Below are 24,972 nucleotides of genomic sequence, written 5' to 3'. Positions count from 1 at the left end.
TTCTGGTCCCGTATGTCCACTTCCTTCCCGCAACACGCCTCTCATCCACACCCTAGTTCAGGAGAGGGGATCTTTTCTGTACTCTGCAAATCGCTCACCAATCTGAGCGAGCTGGGTGGGGGGAACCAGAATCAAGGAAAGTTCAGGTATACGGCCCGCCAACAACCAGGGGCTCCGGGACAATAAAGGGTCATCCACCTCTCCAAGTTCGGCCTAGGTCAGGGAGAAGATACACGGATGCGGAGTATGGAAGAAGTGTCCAGGCCTCGGGCATGTTGACGCCCTAAGGCTGGAGTGGTGGTGACAGTGGTGTCAGGAGGGTCATCCTGGGCAAAGTAGCAGGGGCTGGGGGTCAGGCCGCTCCCGGCGTGGGGATACGGGGAGGAGCGAGTGTCCGAGTTTCCATTCGCCAGTGCATGGGGGGAGGCGGGCGGCATGATTCTCCGCATCCGGTCGGGATCTGCATAGGTATTGTGGACCCGGACCAAAGTTTCCCAGAGGGCCGGAGGCGGCGCGATAATTTGCCGCTCTCGCGAGACTTTCATAGGTCTCGTCCGAGCCCTAGTTTTTGCGGTTACCAAGGCAACTGAGCGGTGCCAGCATAAGCGGGAAGGAGGCGTATGTCGAATTTTTGTCTGGTAGCTTGGGAGACTTGAGGAGTGACCCTCCTTGAGCTTCCAGCCCCAGAGACAAACGGCCTCTGCTCCAGGCGGTACCTCTTCCCCTGGGGACCATGGGCCGGATCTCGGGGCTCGTGCCCTCTCGCTTTCTCACCCTCCTGGCGCATCTGGTGGTCGTCATCACCTTATTCTGGTCCAGGGTAAGACCCATGGCCCTCTTCTCGTTCCTCCTTCCAACTTGGGGTGGTCCCAGCCCCACCCCACCCTTTCTCCCCCGGGGCCTTACACTGTGGGGTCCTCCCATACCGCGCCGCCAGACCCTTTTTCAACTTCTCTTTCTTTCTGCCCTGCTTCCTAGGACAGCAACATCCAAGCCTGCCTGCCTCTCAAATTCACCCCTGAAGAGTATGAGAAGCAGGACATTCAGTGAGCATGTGGGACAGGGTGGGCAGAATTAGGCAGTAGTGGGAGTGAAGGGGTCTTCGAAAAAGTCCAGAAGGCCTAAGCCACTTCTTTCTTTTCTGCAGGCTGGTGGCAGCGCTCTCTGTCACCCTGGCCCTCTTTGCAGTGGAGCTGGCTGGTTTCTTCTTAGGAGTTTCCATGTTCAACAGCACCCAGAGCCTCATCTGTATCCTTTCCATGTGTACTCCTTTCCTTCTCGGCCCTTGTCCACCATAATGCCCTTCAGCCTCTTAACTTGGCCTTTCTGGCACAGTGGTGTTTGCTTTGGCAGGCAAACAGAAGCCCTCCTGTGGAGAGATGTTAGGCAATGTGGAAGATTTAATACAATCTCTGATCACTTTTTGAGCTCCTGCTACTCACTTGGCACTGGAGATCTGAAGATGGGAGTACAACACAGTTTTCTATCTTGAGGAAGAGGCTGACACACAGACATCTGTAATTCAGTGTGATAAGCACATTTGCCTTCAGATGTAAAGATACAAAGCACTATGGGAACGCAGAAGAGACAAAGGAAGTAAGGAAGATGGATCAGGGAAGGCTTTCAACACCAGGGTGCTGGAGAGTGATCCCAGAAGTGTATTGTGTCACTGTGAGCATCTCTGTGTGCTTGGAGTAGATTGGGAGCCTACTACTTCACCTGAAGGGTCCAAACTAGATATGGGATGAAGGTAGCTTGGTTTCCCAGCAGTGCAGGCTCAGCTCTGGCCTCTACACATGGCCATCCTAAAACCCAAAAGTCTGGGTTGCTGGCTCTGGCCTTTGCAGTGTGGTAAAGGGAGCAAGCGGAGAAGGCAATGGCAGCCCACTCCAGTACTCTCGCCTGGAAAATCCCATGGATGGAGGAGCCTGGTGGGCTGCAGTCCATGGGGTCGCCAAGGGTCGGACCGACTGAGCGACTTCACTTTCACTTTTCACTTTCACGCATTGGAGAAGGAAATGGCAACCCACTCCAGTGTTCTTGCCTGGAGAATCCCAGGGACGGGGGAGACTGGTGGGCTGCCGTCTCTGGGGTCTCACAGAGTCGCACACGACTGAAGCGACTTAGCAGCAGCAGCAGCAGCAAAGGGAGCAAGAGATGCCTTGCTCACCAGGAGCTGATTGTGAATGCAGATACCAGGCCCATCACCGGCCTTTTCTGGCTCATCACTACCTGTTGATCCAAAGGCTTTCCTTGACTCTGGTGTATTCCCAAGCCATTGGGGCTCACTGTGGTGCATCTGTGGCCCTATCCTTCTTCATATTTGAGCGTTGGGAGTGCACCACTTATTGGTACATTTTTGTCTTTTGCAGGTATGGTAGCACCTAATGTTTGAGGACGGGGAAGGGAGGTTTACTTTAAATCTGAAGCTTTCCCCTACCCAGCCCTTTTCTCCCAGTGCAAGATACCAGATCCACTCAACATTCCCGAGTTTGAAGTCCTCCACTCCTACGCTTCAGGGGGTGGGGGTTGGGGGGTGGGATCGCTGGCTTGGGGATCTGGGTATGTTTATTAGAAGAAACTCTGAACCTATCACCTACCTTCCTCAGTGCCCTCCCAGCTGTCACCGAAATAACATTATTCATCAGCGTCTTTGGGCTGAAAAAGAAACCTTTCTGATACCTTCGTGACTGGAAGTAGGGATGGAGGCTGAAGGAGCGAAGGACCACTCACCCTTCCTGGAAGAGGAAGGCTTCAGCCCTCCTTCTAATACTGCATTTGGTGAAGGATGTCAGTGTTAGGGTAATTATCTCTCGACTCTGGGATTATCTGCGTTTTGTTTACAGTCCTTTGTAATAAAATATATTTTAGGATAAGATCAAAACTTACAGGAATTCCTACAGGAATTACCTAACCGTCCAGTGCTTAGGACCCCACGCCTCCACTGCAGCAGTCATGGGTTCAGTACCTGGTGGAGCAACCAAAATCCTGAATGCTAGGCAGCGTGGCCAAAAAAAAAGAAATCAAGACAAAAATTTCAGGAGAAAATTGGGTTGGCCAAACTACTATAGAAACGGAAGGCCTTTTTCCAGCCTTGCACTGTAAGATTCTAAATGTCGCTTCTATTTTAGGTATTACGGTAGATTTCCGGCAGAAGAGAGTGGGCGGAGATATGTAAATAAAGTGATGCCTAAGGGTAGTACCTCGAGCTCTTTAAGTGAGTGAAGCATTCTGGGAGGGAATAGCGTTTGTTCTTTTGACAACCAAATGGAAAAATCTATTTAGAAACATCTGCAAATAAATTGAACAACAGAAGTGGAAGAACCTGTATAGCTTTAGGTTGCTCGGGCTAACATGTCATTTACTCACCCTCCCTGATAGCGGAGTCTTTTTCCCGGAGTACGGAATATTGCAGCCTTCTCGGTATCGTCAGGTAGGATAATCCTTACCTGTTCCTCCTTTTGGAGGGCAGAATAGAATATGATGATTGGAGCTCGCATGATTCGTGATTAACGGCTCTGCGTAATCAGGACTTGCAACACCCTGATTGCTCCTATCTGATTCTTCCTGACGATCTATGCTATTAATGTAGTTTAAGATTAGATTTGAGTTTTTCTTGATGGTTTCGGTAGTTGTGTAGTGTTGGTTCTGGCCGTGTCAGAGATGCTTAATTTTTTTGTGGGCTTTAAAGTGCTGTGGTATTTAATTTCATGGTTGATTTTAGATTTCAGTTCTGTCCAAAAGGAGTTCTACAGGCTTGAGTCTTGGAGTGACTAGCCTTTTTTTTTCCTTTTCAGGAGTTCTTTTTTTATCGCCAGGGATCAAAACCACCATTCATTCCTTGCATGAATCCCAATTTGCTATTTTTGTTTGTTTGTTTCTTAATTTCATGTGTATCTCCAGAATTTCCAAAAAAGTGGTCTTTTTTTTTTATGTCTGTCACATTTGGTGTCATGAATGAATGCCTGTCAAAACTTCCATCTTGCCATGCCACAAAGAGTCAGGTGCTAAAAGGTAGACTTCTCTGGTATTTGGGGCGCCCAGCCCAGAAACCTGGCAAAAGTTACCTGTCTACTCAGTAGTCTCATTAGAACACCCACCCTAGTTTCTGTCTGGCTTAGAACATGTTCAAAAGAAAGTTATTGAAACACAATTTGGCATTAAAGAAGAGTCTAAAGTTCTACCTTGTCACAGGGTAAGTGTACTCACAGGGACACATTTTTTTAGTAAAGATTCAGTGTAGAGGTTTTAATCTATACTTTTTAGTCCTAAATGGTGAAGCACAGGCAATTCTAAATAAGCAAAAGTCATAAAAGAGATGTTTTCTGGTGGAGCTTTCTCAAGTGGTGCTTTCTGTCTCTGTTCACAGCCCTTCCTCATGAGTATTCACTCAGAGAATACTTATTCAGCACTTACTATACACTGTAGCAACTGAACTGAACTGATACACTGTAGTGGGTTCAGTTCAGTTCAGTTCAGTCGCTCAGTCGTGTCCGACTCTCCACGACCCCATGAATCACAGCACGCCAGGCCTCCCTGTCCATCACCAACTCCCGGAGTACACTCAAACTCATGTCCACAGAGTCGGTGATGCCATACAGCCATCTCATTCTCCGTCGTCCCCTTCTCCTCCCGCCCCCAACCTTTCCCAGCATCAGAGTCTTTTCCAGTGAGTCAACTAGTCGCATGAGGTGGCCAAAGTATTGCAGTTTCAGCTTTAGCATCAGTCCCTCCAATGAACACCCAGGATTGATCTACCCAGGGAATAGATGTGAATGTGACCTATACTCGGCCTGGGCCATCACAGATAGTATAGCTCAGGGAGACAACAATCTCTGGTACTCCCAGAGTACTTTAATAACAGATTATGATAAATGTTTCAGACTCGACTTGCAGATGCTATGGAGTAGGGATAACTTGTCCCAGGTGGCAGGAGTGTTGCTCCTACAGGAGCAGTTTGAGTGAGGCCTTGGAGTGTGGCTGAAGTAGAAAGTTAGAGGAGCAGATTGCCTAGGAGGCAAGAAAGGTGGATATTGCCAGTCATGGTTACAGGCTTGACCAGGAAAGTCACATCCCATGACAGCCTGGCTTTCACCACACCCAGTGGTGTGCTTACTGATTTGTGAAAGCTGTTTGTTTTTCCAGAAACATTATGGACTGATTGTTAAAAACAGCTATATCAAAAATTGAATATGTAACCTTGCAATTAAATAATATTTCTAAAACAGAGGGGGGATTTTCTTGGTGGTCCAATGGTTAAGACCTAAAAAAAAACCCAGAAAACCAGAAACCAGAGTAAGAAATACTCATCACTTCCTGGTTGTTTTATAAAGTTACTATTATATGGTTTTGAGGTTGTTTGCATTTGTGGTATCTGTATGGTGGGAATACTATGAAGTGATGTACCGCTTTGTATCTCTTTCCAATTTATTTAGTGACATTAAGTTAGTAATTTGAAACTGGCCTAAGTGGGAGTATTTATACTCCCAAAATTGGCAAATGCTACATATCAGGCTTTGTTGATTGTCTAGATTTTTAAAAATGATGGAGAAAATGTTAAATAATGCAGGTTAAGTCTTTAAGTGTCATGTCTGTAACTGTTATACTATAAATATCACACACACACATAGAACCATGAAGTATTCCCTGAGGATTTGAAAACTTATCAGCAGAGACTCACTCAAGTCATTGAGGAACCTATGAAGTTTCAACATATCTTCAGTGTTTCATTTTTATCTTAATAAAAAATGTAAATGAAAATATCAACCAATGTTTATGTTAGAACTACCCTTGTATTAATACTTATGATATAATTCCATTTATGAAATTATGGATATGAGTAGAATTTACAATAAAGAATATTGTATATTTTATTATTTGTAGATTCTGTTACACATCCTTTATATCAGCAAAATTGATAATAAACTTATGTACACATTTGAATGCATACTTTTCTTGGAGAGTGGGTTGTTAAACACTTACCAGCACTTTTTGCTCTTCCAATCCTAAGAAATTGTTCATCACCAGTGAGTTCCTTGTTCCTAAATCCAGAGGTTCTTTCCAGACTTTGGCTCAGCCTCTTTTCCGTATGTTGACCATTACCCTCATTTGAAAGTTGTTCTTCCTTCCTTTCTGAAAATTCGTTCCCCTGGCTTACCTCCAACTATTCTGGCTGCTCCTCCTTAGACTCATCTAATGCATATTGACTGAAAACCCACAGCTGGCCAGCCACTGAGGACACAGTATAGGGTTGTCTCCTCCCTTTCCCCTGTAAATGTTGGTAGTCACTCCTCCTTGGGGGCTTCATCCATCTCTTGTCTTCAAGCATCACCTAGATGGTGCTGGTTTCCATGGCTTGGCTGTGTTCTGTGAGCCCTAGCTGTGGGCAGAGACCGGAAGTGAGCTATGGAGCGGTTTAAAGTGCACCCGCTCTCTAAGGTTATGTGATGGTCAATAAGTCACTTACCTTCATTGCGCCTCGATTTCTTCATCCACTTCAACTATACATTTCCTAGTCAACACCAGGCGCTTTGCCAATTAGCATCAAAAATAGATTTTCATTTTATTGTGAAATTAGTGGCTTGTTAATCAGCATAAGCCAATCATGAAGAAACAAATACTGCTGGATTCTACTTATATGAGGTTCCAAGAGTTGGCTCAAATTCATCGGGATGAACGGAGAAGGCAATGGCACTGCACTCCAGTACTCTTGCCTGGAGACTCTCATGGACGGAGGAGCCTGGTGGGCTGCAGTCCATGGGGTCGCAAAGAGTCGGACACGACTGAGCCATTTTACTTTCACTTTTCACTTTCATGCATTGGAGAAGGAAATGGCAACCCACTCCAGTGTTCTTGCCTGGAGAATCCCAGGGACGGGGGGAGTCTGGTGGGCTGCCTTCTATGGGGTCGCAGGGAGTTGGACACGACTGAAGCGACTTAGCAGCAGCAGCAGCATAGGGTTGAAATGTTGCTTGCCAAGGTTGTGGCGGGTGAGGGGCGAGGGAGGTGAAGAAAATGAGTTGTTTAGTGAGAAGTGTTTCAGTTTCACAAGGTGATAAGTGTTCTGGAGATTGGTTGTATGATGATATGAATATACTTAACACTACCGAATTGAACAGTTAAAGATGGTTAAAATGGGGTCTTCCCTAACAGTCCTGTGGTTAAGACTTCGCTTTCCAATGTAGGGGTATGGGTTTGACCCCTGATCAGGGAGCTAAGATCCCACCTGTCTTGTGGCCGAAAAAACAAAACAAAACAAAACTGAAGCAATATTGTAATAAATTCAATGACTTTAAAAACGGTCCAAATTAAAAAAAAAAAAACTTAAAAAAATTCCTTAAAAAAAGTTTTAAAAAATGTTTAAGGTGGTAAGTTTTATGTTAGGTACTTTTTATGATTTAAAAGTAAAAAATAAAATCAGTGGGGAAAGGGATTAGTCAATAAAGTTTATTAGGGATTTCTCTTGTGGTTCAGTGGTTGAGAATCCACCTTCTAAGGCAGGGGGATGCTGGTTCCATCCTCTTGGTACTGGATCTAAGATCCCATGTGCTGCAGGGCAAAACTAAGCCCAAGCTGGCAACTAGAAAAAAGCTCACATGCCACACCAAAACCCAGTGCAGAAAAAATAAAAGACAAGGAAAAAAGAGTTTATAAGAACTGAGTAGCCGTTTGAGGAAAATATGGATCAATACCTTACACCAATATGAATGATAGATCAAAGGTTACAGTTTGAAAAATAAAACCACAAAAATACTTAAAGAAACCTTGACATTTCTAACCTTTTTATTTTAAATAACTTTAGATCACAGAAAACCTTCAAAAATAGTACAGATTTCCCATATACCCTTCACCCAACTTCTCCAAATACTGACATCTTGTATATCTATGGTTATAATTATGGAACAAGAAAGTTAGTGTTGATACAAGTCTTATTTGAATTTTTCCAGTTTTCCTATTGATACTTTTTTTTTTTCTGATTCTGGGTGTAGTCTAGGATTTCACATTGCATTTAATTGTCACATCTCCTTAGGCTTTTCCGATCTGAGACAGTCCTTTGGTTTTTTTGGGGGGTTTTTTGTTTGTTTTTTTCCCCTTCATGATCTTGACACATCTGTAGAGTGCTATTGAGTTACTTTGCAGACTGCCCCTCAGTTTGGATTTTTCCAGTGTGTTCTCATGGTTAGATTGAGGTTATGCATTTTTGGTAAGAATACCACAGAAGTAAATAGTTCGGAGTGAGGAAGACTTAAACAAAATTCAAGAGTCATAAAATATTGATATATTTAAATACATGCTTAAAATGTTAAAAGTATGTATGGTAAAACAATAGGCAAAAGTTAAAAGATAAATGACAGTCTAAAGGAAGATATCTATAACTCATATTCAGTTCAGTTCAGTCGCTCAGTTGTGTCCGACTCTTTGTGACCCCATGAATCACAGCATGACAGGCCTCCCTGTCCATCACCAACTCCTGGAGTTCACTCAAACTTACCTCCATCGAGTCGGTGATGCCATCCAGCCATCTCATTCTCTGTCATCCCCATCTCCTCCTGCCCCCAATCCCTCCCAGCATCAGAGTCTTTTCCAGTGAGTCAGCTCTTCGCATGAGGTGGCCAAAGTATTGGAGTTTCAGCTTTAGCATCAGTCCTTCCAATGAACACCCAGGACTCATATTAGAAAGGGCTAAATTTGATACATAAAAATGTCCTACAAATCTATAAGAAAAATAACAACTCAATAAAAATGTACAAAAAATTAGGTAGACATTTCACAGAAAAGGAAAGACAAAGAACTCTCAAGTATGTGAAGAGATACCTGACTTCATTCACCACACAAGAAATGCAGACCATGCTTAACTTACGTTGTCAATGACCAAAAAAATTTCATAGAGCTGAAAAGGGTATTGGCTTTAAGTAAACAGGCTTCATCTGTTTGTTGGTGAGAGTAACAGTTGGTAACACAACTCCATACCCTAGTGCCTCTCACCTTCTGAGATGGCCTACACTCTGTGTAATGAGTGTGTAGCTCCCTGAATAAAGCTTTCATTTTTTTAAAAAAATAACACATCTACCTGAGATCAATTTGCCAATGTTCCATCAAAATCACCATCACAAAGACTTAGGATTTACCCTTTGTAGGTCTACAAAGACCAAGACCTACCCTTTGACCTAGGATTTTCATATCTAGAAACTAGCCCTTCACATTTGCACACAGGTAGAATGGGAAAGTGTATATTATTCCTTGCAGCTTTACTTGTATTGGCAAAAGATTGGAAATGAATGTCTGTCAACAGGGGATTGGTATCATTACATAACTATGAAATACTGTGCAGCCAGGAGCAAAGTAAACTTTATACATGGTTCTGGAGCAATCTCCAAGATACTTAAGTGACAAAAGCAAGTTGCAGAACAGTTCATGTAGTGGTCTTCCATTTGTGTTAAAAAAGGAAAAAAAAAAAAACGGAAAGCTATATGCACAGAGCATCTCTGGAAGGAGGCAAACTACTGGGAGAACTGGTGGCTGAGTGGTGGAAGCTGTGGGACTGGGAAAAAGAGTGGGAGAAAGACTTTCTCCATCTGCTCTTTTGAACTTTCGGAATTCTGAACCATATTCATTTAAAAAAAAAAAAACTAGTATTTTGAAAGATTGTAAGCCTGCAGCTGCTTCTGTTCCCTGTCTGGAAATGAAGCTAAGGCAGAGGGCAGCAGGGCTGGACATGGAGAAACCAATCACTGATGACATCATACAAGCACCTGGATCCTGCTGTTTCCAGCCACTCTCCAGTCATGTGAGCCCTCAGAATCTCCTTTCTGGTTTAAGTCTGTCTGAACTGTGTTGGCAAGTGTCTTGATCACTTGCTCATTACATCCGTTAAAAATCCTGGTGGGTGCTTCTTTCTTTCCCTTTAGTTTTATTGTGGTGTAATTGATAAACATTTCTTTTTTTTTTTTTTTTGCTGTGCTGCAGGGATTGTGGGATTTTAGTTCCCAGACCAGGGGTTGAATCTGCACCCTCAGCATTGAATGAGCAGACTCCTAACCATTGGACCACCAGGGAACTTCCCAATGCTGTGTTCTCATGAACTCTTCTCTTATATACTAGTGTAGCTCCAGGTGCCAGCATGGTGCCTGGCATAGTAGAGTGAAAGAGCCCTCATTTAATAAACAAGGAAGATGAGGCCCGAGGAGAAAGCAGCTTGCTTGAGGACATCACTCAGACAGAGATAGGACCTGAATCCAAGACTCCTGGCTATTAGGTCAGATCAGCTGACTCAATTCAGCAAGTGTTTGATAGAGGAGCTTGCTAACCCTGGTGAATTTCTAATGAATGGAAGGTTGCAGAATGAGAGTTTGGGATCAGGGGGCCTCCCGGCCCTGCCGCGCTGGATTCTCCTTTGAAACACTCCTCACTGAGACCATGCTTCACTGTCATTCATTATCCACTTGCCTGTCTGGTTTCTGCGCAGAGCAGGGAGAACTACACAGATTAAAAAGATATCACTTTATTATGTTTTATACAAAAAATTTTTAAGAGATATTCTACATATATAAAAAAAAGTTGACTAACCAACTTTAAAAAAGACCCTATTAAGGCATTTCTCTGACCCTGCTGCTGCTGCTGCTAAGTCGCTTCAGTCGTATCCGACTGTGCAACCCCATAGACGGAAGCCCACCAGTCTCTGACCCTAGGTGTCTCCAAATGTAAAATCGAGACAATATCTACTTTGGGGTTTTCCTGGTGGTCCAGTGGTTAAGACTCTGCACTTCCAATGCAGGGGATATGGGTCCAATCCCTGGATGGGGAACTAAGAACCCACATGGCGTGGGGCACAGGTTAAAAAAAAAAGGAAAAGAAAAAAAAACAGTGCCTGCTTCACAAGATTGCCCTGTAGGCTGATTGGTCATGGGAGGTATTTACAACAATGTTCCTAAAAGCACTGTTGTAACAGTGACAGAATTGGTAACCACCTAAAATCCAGTCCTTGGACTTCGTTGGTGGTCTAGGGTGAAGACTCCACACTCCCAGTGCAGAGGACCCCAGCTGGATCCCTGGTCAGGGAGCTAAGATCACGTATGCCCCACTGGTAGCCAAAAGAAAAGAAAATCCACAGCTGGTCCTTGAGGGAACTAGTTAAAGAAACTGTGGTGAGACTTATAAACAGGGAAGATTGGCCATGAGCATTTGTCTTCTGTGCCTTCCATAACTTAACCGGTAACAGGAGTCGGATAAGCATATGTCTACAAGGAGTAAAGAGACAGTGAATAAAAAGATTTCAACAAGGCTTTGGAGGCTGGACAGTGGCCTAAGGGTGTTGACAGACCCAGACCAAATAGGACATGATGCCAGAAGATCCTGGAGGTCCCCAGACTCCGGTTCAGGGCCTGTCTGAACACAGAGTGGGCTGAGAGCCTGTGTTCAACATATTGAGACAGTCAGGTCTCCTTTATCCTCTCACAGCCGAGTCACGAACACTGCCCCTCCACCTGCTTATTTTTGGGGAGGCTTTGGACTTGGGGACCCCAGGCACCGCAGGGGTGAGGCTTGAGGCTAGAAACAGGAACCCTCCAACCCCCCTACACCCCCACCACACACACACACACAGGACAGAGACAGAGAATAGGGGATGTTTTCCCCTCAAAAAACTGAATGGCCCCAGAGAAAGTCTGTCACTTGTCAACATTTGGGAGTCTGTGTGAAAAGGCTTCCACTGTCCTACAGCAAAGCTCAGTCAATGAGTGTCCTTCCCCTGCGCTTGCGCGCACACACACACACACACAGACCTTCCACTCTGCTTCTTGGTGGCTCCCTATTAAATATTAACAAGAGAGCCAAGGACCAGCAGACATTTAAAGAAAGCCTCCAAAATAAAAGAGAGATTCCTCTCATATATTTCCCCCATGTATTAAAAAAAGAAAGACTTCCAAGAGTCTGGAAGAAACAGAGATACTAGGGAGCACAAGAAAAAAAAATGTCTATAATTGGAAAATTAGAGGGAAACTCAATGCATATAGTCTGATAACATTTGTATTTTTCAAGAGAAAAGAAATATCTATGTCTGTGTTTGTCTCTGCACTGACCATTCTGGAGGATTTATAAGACTGGAGACAGCAGCTGTGTGGAGTAGGAGTCTTGTGTGGCTCAGGACAAAGGTTTGCTGTACATTCTTTGGTACCTTTTAAATTTTGAATGTTACCAATTTCTTAGTTTACAATATAATGCTGAATTTTTAAAAGATACAGAGAGATGCGAGAGGATCTTTCGTTTTGGAAATTTTTTAAAAAGATAATCAACATCTATATTTAAGGATATAGGATAGTAGAAAAAAATATGAAACAAGAAAATTTATTTCCCCCAAAGGAGGAATACATGAACACTTCCAGAAAGTAAAACAAAAAGACAAAGTGGGGGGTATTCAAGAGGACCTCAGCTTTATGTCTAGTGTTCTAATATTTTTTTGAGGAGAATGGAGTCACATTATTTGTGTAATTAAGACACTAAGGGTGGGTGGTAATCTATATGAAGTTCCTCACAGGCAATAGGTACTTGGTAGTTTCCCTTCCCTCCAGGGACCCAGGGGTTGGCCGGCATCCCCGAGGCTTCCAGATTGGAGGGCAAAGTCAGAGGTCACAAGGTTTGAGAAGCTGATAGAGTGATGGGGCTAAGCCCTTGTCCCCATTCCAGGCAGTGCTCCCTCAGTCATGCTGCTCCTACTCCGGATTAGAGGCCTTTTCTGTACACACTGTGTTGAGGGACACACAGTGTGTCTAAAATGAATTACTAGTTTGGTCAGGTTTGACTCATGTGGATGGAGCAAGTTCATGAGTTCAGTGGGACAATGACCCAGCCTCCTTCAACCTCAACTTCAAAGTCAGTTGTTAGAAGAGGAAAAAGCCATAAAAGAAAACCTTTATTAAACCTTTATTAAAGGTCTCCTCCACGTCGCCTACATCAGAACCATTGGAAGTGCTTGTTAGAAGTGACCCTGGGCCTCCTCCCACATCTTTTGAATGAGCCCTGGGAGTGGGGCCTGGAGATTGATCTGGTGAATATAGAAGCTAAGATCTCAGTTAATATGAATATATTGATTTTTCTTTTGGTTCAGTGTATCTCTATTTTGGGTTTCGACTCTACCTGCTCACAGAAAACATTCTCTTAGTCATTTCCAGGTGAACTCAGTCTCCCCACCCCGCCTCTTCTCTTGCTTCCACCACTGCTCTAAATTTGGGGAGTTCCTTAGCACCACAGCACAGATGGGGTGAGTGGGGAGGGCTGCTCAATGAGAGTCCTCTCCTCCTGATAAACTGTCCTGGGTCCCTGCCTCCGTGGATCATATGCACTCTCATTTCTATCCTGCTGCTGCTGTCCCCAGAATCCAACAGTAAGAGCGATGTGCCAGCTTTCCAAGCCACACCCTATCGCCTTGGCTCCCCCAGTGTATTTGAGTTCTGTCCCTTCCACATCCCCTGGACTTGGCTGTCCGGGAATGAGAATGACCCCTAAACCTGTGACTCACATCTTGTCTGGTCCTCCACTAGTTGCTCCCCTGCTAGCGTAGGGTGCTGAGGCTGGGTGGGGGTAGGGGGTTCTGCCTGTTTATACCTCCTTGCAACCTCACCTGAGACCCAGAGGCTGTGGCTTCAGAACTTAAAAGCCTGAAATTTGGTATCTTCTCTGACTAGAAAGTAGAGTAGTCACAGGGCCAAAAAGCACGAGCTGTCCTCCCACAGCGTCATCTGAGACCATCAAGGGGAGCTGCTCTTTTCTTCCTTTCCACAGACTCTAAGCCACCCAGACATTCCATGTCAGTGTCTGAGGACCAGGGAAGTGGCTGTACCAGGGACAGGGAGGGAGCTGAGAGCACCTTCTGTTAGATCTGCTGAGTCTCCACACCCAACACACACTCCTGGTTCACTCACCTCCCCCAGACAGCTGGGAAATGACACCTCTGGTGACACAGCCAGTCCCAAACTTCTGCTGGGAGGGGGTGGGGGGCAGCTCCGGGGAGGTTGTCATACCCCGAGGCCCTGGGAAGCCTGGGTGGGGGAGGGGAGAAGCAAGCTCCTGTTTGTCTCAGAGACCATGGCCATCAGCTCCCTTTGCCCCCTTCCAGGAATGCAGTGAGCAACCCACCCCCTCACTTTGGGCTGAAGAGGAAAAAAAAAAACTAAAATAGTTGCTCAAGTTTACTGCTATGCTTACTGTTCACCGCTTCCGCTTCTGAAAACTGGCCTGCTTATGGCTGCTCACCACCTCTGCTCCTGTGAACTGGCCTATTGTGTCAGCCAAACTGCTTAGGTGGGAAAGTCACTAGGACCTGGAAGCCCACACTCTGGAGGCAACGCCTCTGAGCCCACACAGGTGCTGAATATACCCTGTTGCTCTCCATCTCCAAGCGTTGCTTGTCTTTTTCCGTTGCCGCAGTTTCTATAACATTTTCTGGTGCATTGGCCAGGAAACGACAACCGAGCTGGTCCCTTGTGCCACCCTTGTCAGGGAACCAGAGGAATCACTGGCCCAGTGACAGACAGACAGGTGCCAACCAGCTGTTTGCCAGAGACCGACCCTTACACTGCAGATGGTGGCTGCAGCCATGAAATTAAAAGACACTTGCTCCTTGGAAGAAAAACTATGACCAACCTAGACAGCATATTAAAAAGCAGAGACATTACTTTGCCAACAAAGGTCCATCTAGTCAAAGCTATGGTTTTTCCAGTAGTCATGTATGGATGTGAGAATTGGACCATAAAGAAAGCTGTGCGAAAAATTGATGCTCTTGAACTGTGGTGTTGGAGAAGACTCTTGAGAGTCCCTTGGACAGCAAGAAGATCAAACCAGTCAATCCTAAAGGAAATCAGTCCTGAATATTCATTGGAAGGAATGATGCTGAAGCTGAAGCTCCAATACTTTGGCCACCTGATTCGAAGAACTGACTCACTGGAAAAGACCCTGATGCTGGGAAAGATTAAAGGCAGGAGGAGAAGGGGACGACAGAGGATAAGATGACTGGATGGCATCACAGACTTGATGGACATGAGTTTGAGCAAGCTCCGGGAGTTGGTGATGGACAGGGAAACCTGGTGTGCTGCAGTCCATGGGGTCGCAAAGAGTCAGACACGACTGAGTGACTAAACTAAACTGACCCTCACACCGGCTGCGGGCCATGGCCCATGCCACTTCCCGCACAGACTTAGAAGGAAAACAGAAGTGGGCTCCAGAATAGGACGTCAGACGGGTGAGTGCCCCGGGGACATCTGCCTGAGTCAGAACCCTCCGTATGGTGGAAGAGGAGCCTGATCACCTCCCAGTGACCGGAGGGTCACTCAGAATAGGATTTGTTCCCTCGGGTGGTCTGTTAATCCTGGTGTGCAGTGGATGTGTGCTTGTGTTGAATGAGAGCCTGTGCTCCACTGTCTTTGACTACAGAGCCTGAGTGAGTTCCAACCTGTGGTTCCATGGTGACCTCATACCGGTTAGGGCAGCGCCAGTCTCTGGGGGATCCAAACCCTCCCTGTGAGGCTGGTCCAAGTCAGGGGCTTATACTGACCTGCCGATGTTAAGAGGAGCCTAAATCTCCACGAGGGGAGCAGCCAGGGGGACAAAAGTGAGTGTTTCCCTTTGTTCATTGTAGGGCACCACCACAGGGTGGGAACTCTCACATAATGGGCAGTTCAACCTCAAAACCTGCTGTTTTAGATGTATGATTAAAAATGTTAACCAACGATTCTCTGGAGAATATGGTGTGAAACTAACCCCTGGAAAGCTGCGCACTCTTTGTACCCTAGCATGGCCCTCCTTTGGTGTTGGATGGCTCCCACAGGGACTTTAGATGTGCCCACTGTCCAAGCAATATATAGAGTTGTGACCTAAGACCCTGGCCTCTCAGACAAATTTCCATATATTGACCAATGGTTAGAAATCGCCCAGCTAAGGCCTCCCTGGGTTCAGTTCTGCATGACAAGTCAGGGGCAATGTAAGGTTCTTGTGGCTCAATTGGAAAAAAGGCTTCACGCCAGAAAAAGGAACCACCTATCCTCCAGGGCGAGGCAGAAGATGTGCCCCAATGCCCCCACCTTGTGTCCCTACAGCTCCCCTACCTGGAGTGGCTGATCCGCATTTAGCAGACAGTCCAGCATCTTCCATTTCACCTCCTCCTTCTAACGTTCCTGAAGCCCCAACAACCAGCCACTCCAGGGCCAGTGAGCAGGCATCTCCAGTCGGCTCAAGGGGCAACTGCCCCAACTTCAAATGCCTCTAAGAGAGACCTAGAGACTTCAGCGTATTGCCCCCGATGGGACTCTACAAGAGAGGAGAACTGTCTTTTACCACCCACCATTTTCCACAACTGATCTTCTCAACTAGAAGCATCATACCCACCTCATACTCTGAAAAACCTCAGGTGCTGATACATTTCCTACAGTCCATTTTCCAGACTCACCGCCCCACCTGGGTGGACTGTCGGCAGCTTCTCCTCACCCTGTTCAACAGCGGGGAGCACCAACGAGTCGTGACAGAGGCTCAGGAATGGCTCCAGGTCAGTGCCCCAGGGGGTCAATTAGAGGTGGAGAACTGGGTATGGGAGGCCTTCCCAGAAGAAGAGCCTCATTGAGACCCCGACACCACGGGAGGGCGAAAACTGGCTGGACAGTTATCGACAGGTCCTCCTACAGGGAGTAAAAGCCAGGGCTAAGAAGCCTACCAACATGGCCAAGATCACTGAGGTGCTGCAAAAAACCAGATGAAAGCCCGGCTGACTTCTATGAGAGGTTATGTGAGGCCTTCACCCCTTTTGATCCTGAAGCCCCTGAGAACCAACAGATGATAAATGTGGCCTTTGTGGGACAGATCCAATCAGACATCTGGAAGAAATTACAGAAGTTAGAAGAGTTTGCAGGAAAAAACGCCACAGAACTGCTAGAAATAGCTAGCAAAGTTTGTTTATCACAACCAAACAGCATGGCGAGGAGCAGAAAAGAGGATGAAGCAAAAAGCTGCACTCTTGGCAGCTGCCCTGTCGAAGCCTGCACCCTGGCGGGGCCACCTCATAAGTCAAGAGGCCCAGGCCTGAGAAAGAGGAACTCCCTCAGCCGCGATCAGTGTGCCTATTGCAAGAAGGGACATTGGAAGAATGAGTGCCCCAGCCACTCCGAGAAGAAAACCAAAGCAGCAGGCCTGCCAAGCCAATATCAACCTGAGCCACCCAGTGCTAATCTGATCAGGCTAGCTGGAGCAGAATCCGACTAGAGAGGACCAGGCTCTCTCCAACTGGGCCCCCGAGAGCCTATGGTCAGAATTCAAGTAGGGGGGCCATCCAGTGGACTTTATGGTGGATGCCCATGCTGAACATTCAGTGGTCACTCAACAAGTAGCCCCCTTCTTGGGAAAAGAAACCACTATCATTGGGGTCACAGGCACTCAGACCCACAGGCCCTTCTGTGGTCCTCGACGATGCCAAATAGGGGGCTGAGTTTTGCCAAGAGAATGCACTGGTCGTAGCAAACACCCTCTTTCAACAACACAAGAGAAGACTCTACACATGGACATCACCAGATGGTCAACACCTAAATCAGATTGATGATATTCTTTGCAGCCAAAGAATGCAAGCTCTATGCAGTTAGCAAAAACAAGACCAGGAGCTGACTGTGGCTCAGATCATGAACTCCTTATTGCCAAATTCAGACTTAAATTGAAGAAAGTAGGGAAAACCACTAGACCATTCAGATATGACCTAAATCAAATCCCTTATGATTATACAGTGGAAGTGAGAAATAGATTTAAGGGACTAGATCTGATAGATAGAGTGCCTGATGAACTATGGAGGTTCGTGACATTGTACAGGAGACAGGGACCAAGACCATCCCCAAGGAAAAGAAATGCAAAAAAGCAAAATGGCTGTCTGAGGAGGCCTTACAAATAGCTGTGAAAAGAAGAGAAATGAAAAGCAAAGAAGAAAAGGAAAGATATAAGTATCTGAATGCAGAGTTCTAAAGAATAGCAAGAAGAGATAAGAAAGCCTTCCTCAGCGATCAATGCAAAGAAATAGAGGAAAACAACAGAATAGGAAATACAAAAAAAAAAAATAAATAAATAAATAAATAAAAGGAAATACAAGAGATCTCTTCAAGAAAATTAGAGATTCCAAGGGAACATTTCATGCAAAGATGGGCTCGATAAAGGACAGAAATGGTATGGACCTAACAGAAGCAGAAGATATTAAGACAAGGTAGCAAGAATACACAGGAGAACTGTACAAAAAAGATCTTCACGACCAAGATAATCACGATGGTGTGATCACTCACCTAGAGCCAGACATCTTGGAATGTGAAGTCAAGTGGGCCTTAGAAAGAATAACTACGAACAAAGCTAGTGGAGGTGATGGAATTCCAGTTGAGCTATTTCAAATCCTGAAAGATGATGCTGTGAAAGTGCTGCACTCAATATGCCAGCAAATTTGGAAAACTCAGCAGTGGCCACAGGACTGGAAAAGGTCAGTCTTCATTCCAATCCCAAAGAAAGGCAATGCCAAAGAATGCTCAAACTACCGCACAATTGCACTCATCTCATAAGCTAGTCAAGTCATGCTCAAAATTCTCCAAACCAGGCTTCAGCAATACGTTTTACGTGAATACGTTTTAAAAAAGGCAGAGGAACCAGAGATCAAATTGCCAACATCCGCTGGATCATAGAAAGAGAGTTCCAGAAAAACATCTATTTCTGCTTCATTGACTATGCCAAAGCCTTTAACTGTGTGGATCACAACAAACTGTGGAAAATTCTGAAAGCAATGGGAGTACCAGACCACCTGACCTGTCTCCTGAGAAACCTGTATGCAGGTCAGGAAGCAACAATTAGAACTAGACATGGAACAACCGATTGGTTCCAAATAGGAAAAGGAATACGTCAAGGTTGTATATTGTCACCCTGCTTATTTAACTTATATGCAGAGTACATCATGAGGAACGCTGGACTGGAGGAAGCACAGGCTGGAATCAAGATTGCTGGGAGAAATATCAATAACCTCAGATATGCAGATGACACCACCCTTATGGCAGAAAGTGAAGAGGAACTCAAAAGCCTTTTGATGAAAGTGAAAGAGGAGAGTGAAAAAGTTGGCTTAAAGCTCAACATTCAGAAAACTATGATCATGGCATCTGGTCCCATCACTTCATGGCAAATAGATGAGGAAACAGTGGAAACAGTGGCAGACTTTATTTTTTGGGGCTCCAAAATCACTGCGGATGCTGACTGCAGCCATGAAATTAAAAGACGCTTACTCCTTGGAAGGAAAGTTATGACCAACCTAGATAGCATATTAAAAAGCAGAGACATTACTTTGGCAACCAAGGTCCGTCTAGTCAAGGCTATGGTTTTTCCAGTGGTCATGTATGGATGTGAGAGTTGGACTGTGAAGAAATCTGATCACTGAAGAATTGATGCTTTTGAACTGTGGTGTTGGAGAAGACTCTTGAGAGTCTCTTGGACTGCAAGGAGATCCAACCAGTCCATTCTAAAGGAGATCAGTCCTGGGTGTGTTCATTGGAAGGACTGATGCTAAAGCTGAAGCTCCAATACTTTGGCCACCTCATGCGACGAGTTGACTCACTGGAAAAGACTCTGATGCTGGGAGGGATTGGGGGCGGGAGAAGAAGGGGACGACAGAGAATGAGATGGCTGGATGGCATCACCTACTCGATGGAGGTGAGTTTGAGTGAACTCTGGGAGTTGGTGATGGACAGGGAGGCCTGTCATGCTGTGATTCATGGGATTGCAAAGAGTTGGATATGACTGAGCAACTGAACTGAACTGAACTGAGGTAGTATTGGAATTCCTCTACCTACCTGATTGCCTTGTTCCCTTGATGGGAAGAGACCTGCTTGCGAAGATGGGGGCCCAAATTTCCTTCTCTGCCAAAGGGTCAGTCCAGCTAAAATTGACAGGACCGCCCTCGTCTTTGATTATGACTCTTGCAGTATGGAGAGAAGAAGAATGGCACCTGTATTCCTCCCCTCCAGAAGAGAGGACCATTCCTCCTGAATTAGAGACTGAATACCCACTAGTTTGGGCCGAGGAGAGCCCCCCAGGCCTAGCAAACATCACAACCCCATCCTGATTGATCTCAAATTGGGAGCTCAGCCTGGAAAACTGCGACAGTACTTGACTCCCTGAGAGGCCAAACTGGGAACCCAGGCTCATTTAGACAGACTACTCCAACACGGACTCCTGATAAAATGCCAGCCACTCTGGAACACCCCACTGCTGCCTGTAAGAAAGCCAGGGACACACGACTACCATCTGGTTAAGGACCTAAGGGCTGTAAAAGAGGCAACAATTACTCTGCAGCTACCAGTGCCTAATCCGTACACCCTACTAGGACTGATCCCCTCCACAGTCAAATGGTTTACCTGCTTGGACTTAAAAGATGCCTTCTTCTGCCTCTGGGTTGAATCTGTCAGCCAACCACTATTTGACTTTGAATGGGAAAACCCACATACAGGAAACAAGGAACAGCTCACTTGGACAAGGCCTCCTCAGGGCTTCAAGAACTCCCCTCCTCTCTTCAGCGTGGCCGCTGACTTGGCTAAATTTCCTGGACAAAAGTTAAACTGTGCCCTGCTGCAATATGTCAATGACCTTCTGCTGGCCAGCACAACACAGGCTCAATGTCTAGAAGGAACAAAGGCCCTCCTCTCCCTGTTAATGGAAGTTGGGTACCGGGTATCAAAGCAAAAGGCATAAATCTGTAAAAGACAAGTCAAATACGTAGCTTTTAGCATCATGCTGGGCCAGTGGATACTGAGAATTGAAAGCAAGCAATAGTTTGCCCCATCCCTACTCCTACCACTCGCCAGAAGGTCCGTGAGTTCCTTGGAGCGGCAAGGTTCTGAAGGATATGGATCCCCGGATTTTCAGACTTGGCCAAACCCCTATATGAGGCTCTAAAAGGAGAAGAAAAGGGCCCCCTTGAGTGAGGACCAAGCCAGGAGTCAGCCTTTCAAACAGTTAAGGCTTAACTTTCCAAGGCCCCAGCCCTAGGACTTCCTGATGCAGCCAGGGAGTTCAACATCTTTGTTCATGAAAAGAGCAGAATGGCCTTGGGAGTCCTAACCTAAGAATTCGGACCTTGGTAAAGGCCGGTGGCCTACCTGTCTAAATAAATTGACTCATTCAATGGCCAGATGGCCACCCTGCCTCTAAGCACTACTGGCCAATACCTTACTGGAGAGGGAAGCTGACAAGTTAACACTGGGGCAACACCTCAATGTTAAGGTCCCACACTCAGTTGTAACCCTGTCAGATTACAGAGGCCATCATTGGCTCACACATGCACAGATGACTCAGTATCAAGGATTACTATGTGAAAGTTCACCAGTAAAACTGGAAGTTGTACAAATTCTAAACCCAGCTACATTCCTACCAGACGAAGCAGGGCCCTCGGACCACAGCTGCTTAGAAATATTAGATGAAGTATTTTCTAGCAGACCAGACTTGACTGATAAACCACTCCCAAACCCAGACCTGGTCCTGTATACTGATGGTAGCAGCTTCATGGAGACTGGGAAAAGGATGGCCAGGTATGCCGTGGTGTCTGACTCTGAAGTGGTGGAGGTAGAAGTGCTTTCTCAAGGATGGTCAGAGCAGAGAGTGGAGTTGCGGGCATTAATCAGGGCGCTGAAACTCAGCCAAGACCGGCGAGTCAACATCTATACAGATTCACGGTATGCTTTCCCTACTCTACATTTTCACAGAGCCTTATAAAAGGAAAGAGGGCTCCTTACTGCAGAAGGAAAGGGAATCGCGAACCAAGCTGAAATCTTGAAGCTCCTGGAGGTAACATGGGGACTGAAGGAAGAAGCAGGTGTCCACTGCAAAGGTCACCAGAAGACGGGGGACCCAGTGGCTAAAGGGAACGCCACGCCAATGCAGTCACCAAGCAGGCTGCCTGAGGGTAGTAGCCGCCAGACAAACCAAAAGTCCTGTTAGCCTTGGAACCACTAAGTCTATATTCCAGGGCAGCTACCCTACAAGCTGGTCCATCAGCAACATGAACTGACCCATATGGGCAAGACTGCCTTAGAGACCTTGCTAGGCGGGTACTATCTCATCGCTCGCCTCCCCACACTCTGCTCTTCTGTCTCCCAGCGATGTGCAACCTGTTTACAATACAAAGCTCACCAGGGGCCTAGTAGGCCAGCAGGGACCTAACATTGTGGACTATCCCAATTTGAGGATTTGGAAGTGGACTTCAGTGAAATCATTCTAACTCGAGGATTCAGATACCTTTCAGTTTTTATCTGCAGCTTTTCGGAGTGAGTGGAGGCCTTTCCTAACTGAACTGAAAAAAGGAAGAGAAGTAACCAAGGCACTCCTGAGAGACATTGTCCCCAGATATGAGATATGGAATGCCTCTGACTATAGTGTTGGACAATGAACTGGCATTTGTAGCCGAGACAGTACAACAGGTGGCAAGGGCTTTGAAGACCCAGTGGAAATTGCAGACTGTTTACCATCCCCAGAGTTCAGGGAAAGTACAGCGCATGAACTGAACCCTCAAACGAGCCCTAGCTAAACTATGTCAGATGAGCTTACCTTGTGTAGACATGTTAGCCGTGGCCCTCTTGAGGGTGAGATGCTCAACTCAGGCAGGGCTAGGATTCTCACCACTTGAAATCATGTATGGACTATGGCTCCTGCTAGTTAGCTTAAGAGGAGATGCCAGAGAACTAAGGGACTACCTAAGCAGCTGCAAGGGTTAGGACACACCATCTCTCAAATATCTAAGTGGGTAATATAGAATTTTACCCATATCCTTAGGAATAACAGTACATCTCCACCAACCAGGGGACCAAGTATGGGTGAAGGACTGGAGAAAAGAGCCTTTAAAACCCATGTGGAGAGGGCCCTATTCTGTAATCTTAAGAACCTCTACTGCTCTCAAGGTGGCTGGAATAGATGCTTGGATCCATCACTCCAGAATCAAACCTGCAGGTCCAACCGATAGCCGAGGGAAGTGGGAAGCAGCCTTCAATCCAGAGGAACCCCTGTACCTGACCTTGTGAAGAAGGAAACAATGACTCCAAAGCCCTGTTCTAGCCACACTGGAAACTGGTCAGTCAAAGTTATGGCTGAAGCTTGAGGAAATGGCAGGAACTGGCGAACAACAGATGTACTAGTTATTAATTGGACTAGGATTCCTCCTACTTATTTGAAATAGGACTCTACTCTGTGTCTCCCCTTGAGTGGATTATCATTTAAAAACTTTCCTTCTGCTTTGCCTACCTTTTCATAGCTCTTATTTTTTGGAGTCTCCTCCTACTGTGATCAGCTTAAATATGAAAAGAGCGTATTTTTGCCTTATAGTTCTGTTAATTTGTAAAATTCCCTCCTCATCTGAGTCAGGATGACTGTTGTGAATGTACAGAATCTTTCTACCATGAGGAGGAACGGGTCCAATGATTCACTTACTATACATACTAACCGGCCCCATGTTATAGTTCAGCCTCTCCATGCACTGCTGCTGGTGCTAAGTTGCTTCAGTCATGTCCAACTCTGTGCGACCCCATAGACGGCAGCCCACCAGGCTTCCCGTCCCTGGGATTCTCCAGGCAAGAACAATGGAGTGAGTTGCCATTTCCTTCTCCAATGCATGAAAGTGAAAAGTGAAAGTGAAGTTGCTCAGTTGTGTCCGACTCTTAGCGACCCCATGGACTGAAGCCTGCCACGCACCTCCGTCCATGAGATTTTCCAGGCAAAAGAGTATTGGAGTGGGGTGCCATTACCTTCTCCGTCTCCATGCACTAGGGAAGGAAAACACTACTGGAAGTGGGTAATTAAAGCCCGCAGTGTGAAAAGCCTAACGTGCTACGGCATCCCAAGACAGATGGCCTGCTGGACTTGACAGACTCATTCTGGGATGTCAGATGGGGGCAGGAAACAGGACCAGGCTAGGAAGGAAGGAGTTAAAGAGATGGTTAAATGGAAAGGCCTTAACAGACATAGCTAAAAATATCAGAAAGACTGCCCATGTCCTGGTTCAGAACTGGAAGGGATGGGACATAAACGGCCTCTTCGGAGGATGGTTCTCTTGGCTAGGAGGAATTAAGACAATTATCGGGGTAGTCATGGTCATGCTCGCTGGATGCGTGCTTATTCCTTGTCTCATGCCGCTCCTAGTCAGCATTGTAAAAAGTTTCATAGAGACAGGTGTTGAAAGAAAGACAACCACTCAATTACTACATATAAGAGGATACCAGCAGTGAGCAGATGATGATATTCTCTGAGGCTGCAGATGCACCCTGAGTATCAAGAGGGAGGAATGAAGAGGAACAAAAAAGAAACTAAAATAGTTGCTTAAATTTACTGCTACGCTCACTGCTCACCGCTTCTGCTTCTGTGAACCGGCCTGCTTATTGTGTCAGCCAAACTGCTTAGGTGGGAAAATCACTAGAACCCATAAGCCCGAGCCATATAAAAGACACCCAGAACAAAGCCCAGGTGCTCAGCCTCTGGAGGCCACTCCACTGTGCCTGCACCAGTGCTGAATAAACCCTGCTGTTCCGCATCTCCGAGTTTTGCTTGTCTCTTTCCGTCGCCACGGTTTCTATAACAGGGCCACTGGGCCTCATTCTTCACCCTTGAGGCTTGTCTTGTCACAATCCACCGGACAGGCAGCTCATTTACACCCATCGTGTCCTTCCTGAGGGGCCACTCCTGCTGGAAGGAACAGGGTGGGTGGGTGGGTGGGAGGTTTAGCTGCTAGGCCGGTTTAGAGGACCTAAACAGAGGCCAGGTGTGGAAGGGGCTGTGGATAATTCCCTACCATGTCTTAACATCCAGCCATTTAACAAATATAGGTATAGACTCAACACACCTAATACATTTTGGGTCCAGAGGTAGGACAGGAGCTGTTTATGTCATACCCATCAGGCTAATCCTTAGGTAAAGTAGTACCAAGTCCCTGGGTACCACAGGTGCCGC

The 24,972-nt window shown here is 46.1% G+C and overlaps 1 protein-coding gene and 1 non-coding gene across 3 annotated transcripts; both read left to right on the top strand.

The window, feature by feature from the left end:
- Window positions 1-283: 283 nt before the first annotated feature.
- TMEM107 (transmembrane protein 107) lies at window positions 284-3,567 on the top strand. 2 transcript variants are annotated; one of them, XM_055406559.2, is made up of 5 exons: window positions 290-820; window positions 979-1,046; window positions 1,148-1,248; window positions 2,276-2,372; window positions 2,610-3,567. In XM_055406559.2, the coding sequence occupies exons 1-5, from the start codon at window positions 734-736 to the stop codon at window positions 2,677-2,679; spliced, it is 423 nt and encodes a 140-aa protein (XP_055262534.1). In that variant the 5' UTR covers window positions 290-733; the 3' UTR covers window positions 2,680-3,567. The 2 variants fall into 2 exon arrangements, with proteins under 2 accessions (XP_055262544.1, XP_055262534.1); XM_055406569.2 differs by lacking the exon at window positions 2,276-2,372 and having other exon boundaries at window positions 284-820; window positions 2,621-3,567.
- LOC129544811 (U8 small nucleolar RNA) lies at window positions 3,427-3,562 on the top strand. The gene has a single exon (XR_008683558.2). It is a non-coding gene; the product is annotated as a U8 small nucleolar RNA (small nucleolar RNA).
- Window positions 3,568-24,972: the final 21,405 nt, after the last annotated feature.

The sequence above is a fragment of the Moschus berezovskii genome, chromosome 20 (genome assembly GCF_049115385.1).
Source record: "Moschus berezovskii isolate FMDL1 chromosome 20, NW_MosBer_1.0, whole genome shotgun sequence".
NCBI classification, from domain to species: domain Eukaryota; kingdom Metazoa; phylum Chordata; class Mammalia; order Artiodactyla; family Moschidae; genus Moschus; species Moschus berezovskii.
Note: the sequence above shows the minus strand (reverse complement) of the source record. Positions and strands in the feature narration are given on the sequence as shown.

What these genes read in the sequence shown, in the direction of transcription:
- TMEM107 (XM_055406559.2), top strand. Translation starts at nt 734, where the DNA reads ATGGGCCGGATCTCGGGGCTCGTGCCCTCTCGCTTTCTCACCCTCCTG. An exon ending in TCACCTTATTCTGGTCCAGG is followed by an intron (nt 821 to 978) that starts GTAAGACCCATG and finishes CCTGCTTCCTAG; the next exon opens with GACAGCAACATCCAAGCCTG. An exon ending in TACATTTTTGTCTTTTGCAG is followed by an intron (nt 2,373 to 2,609) that starts GTATGGTAGCAC and finishes TACCTTCCTCAG; the next exon opens with TGCCCTCCCAGCTGTCACCG.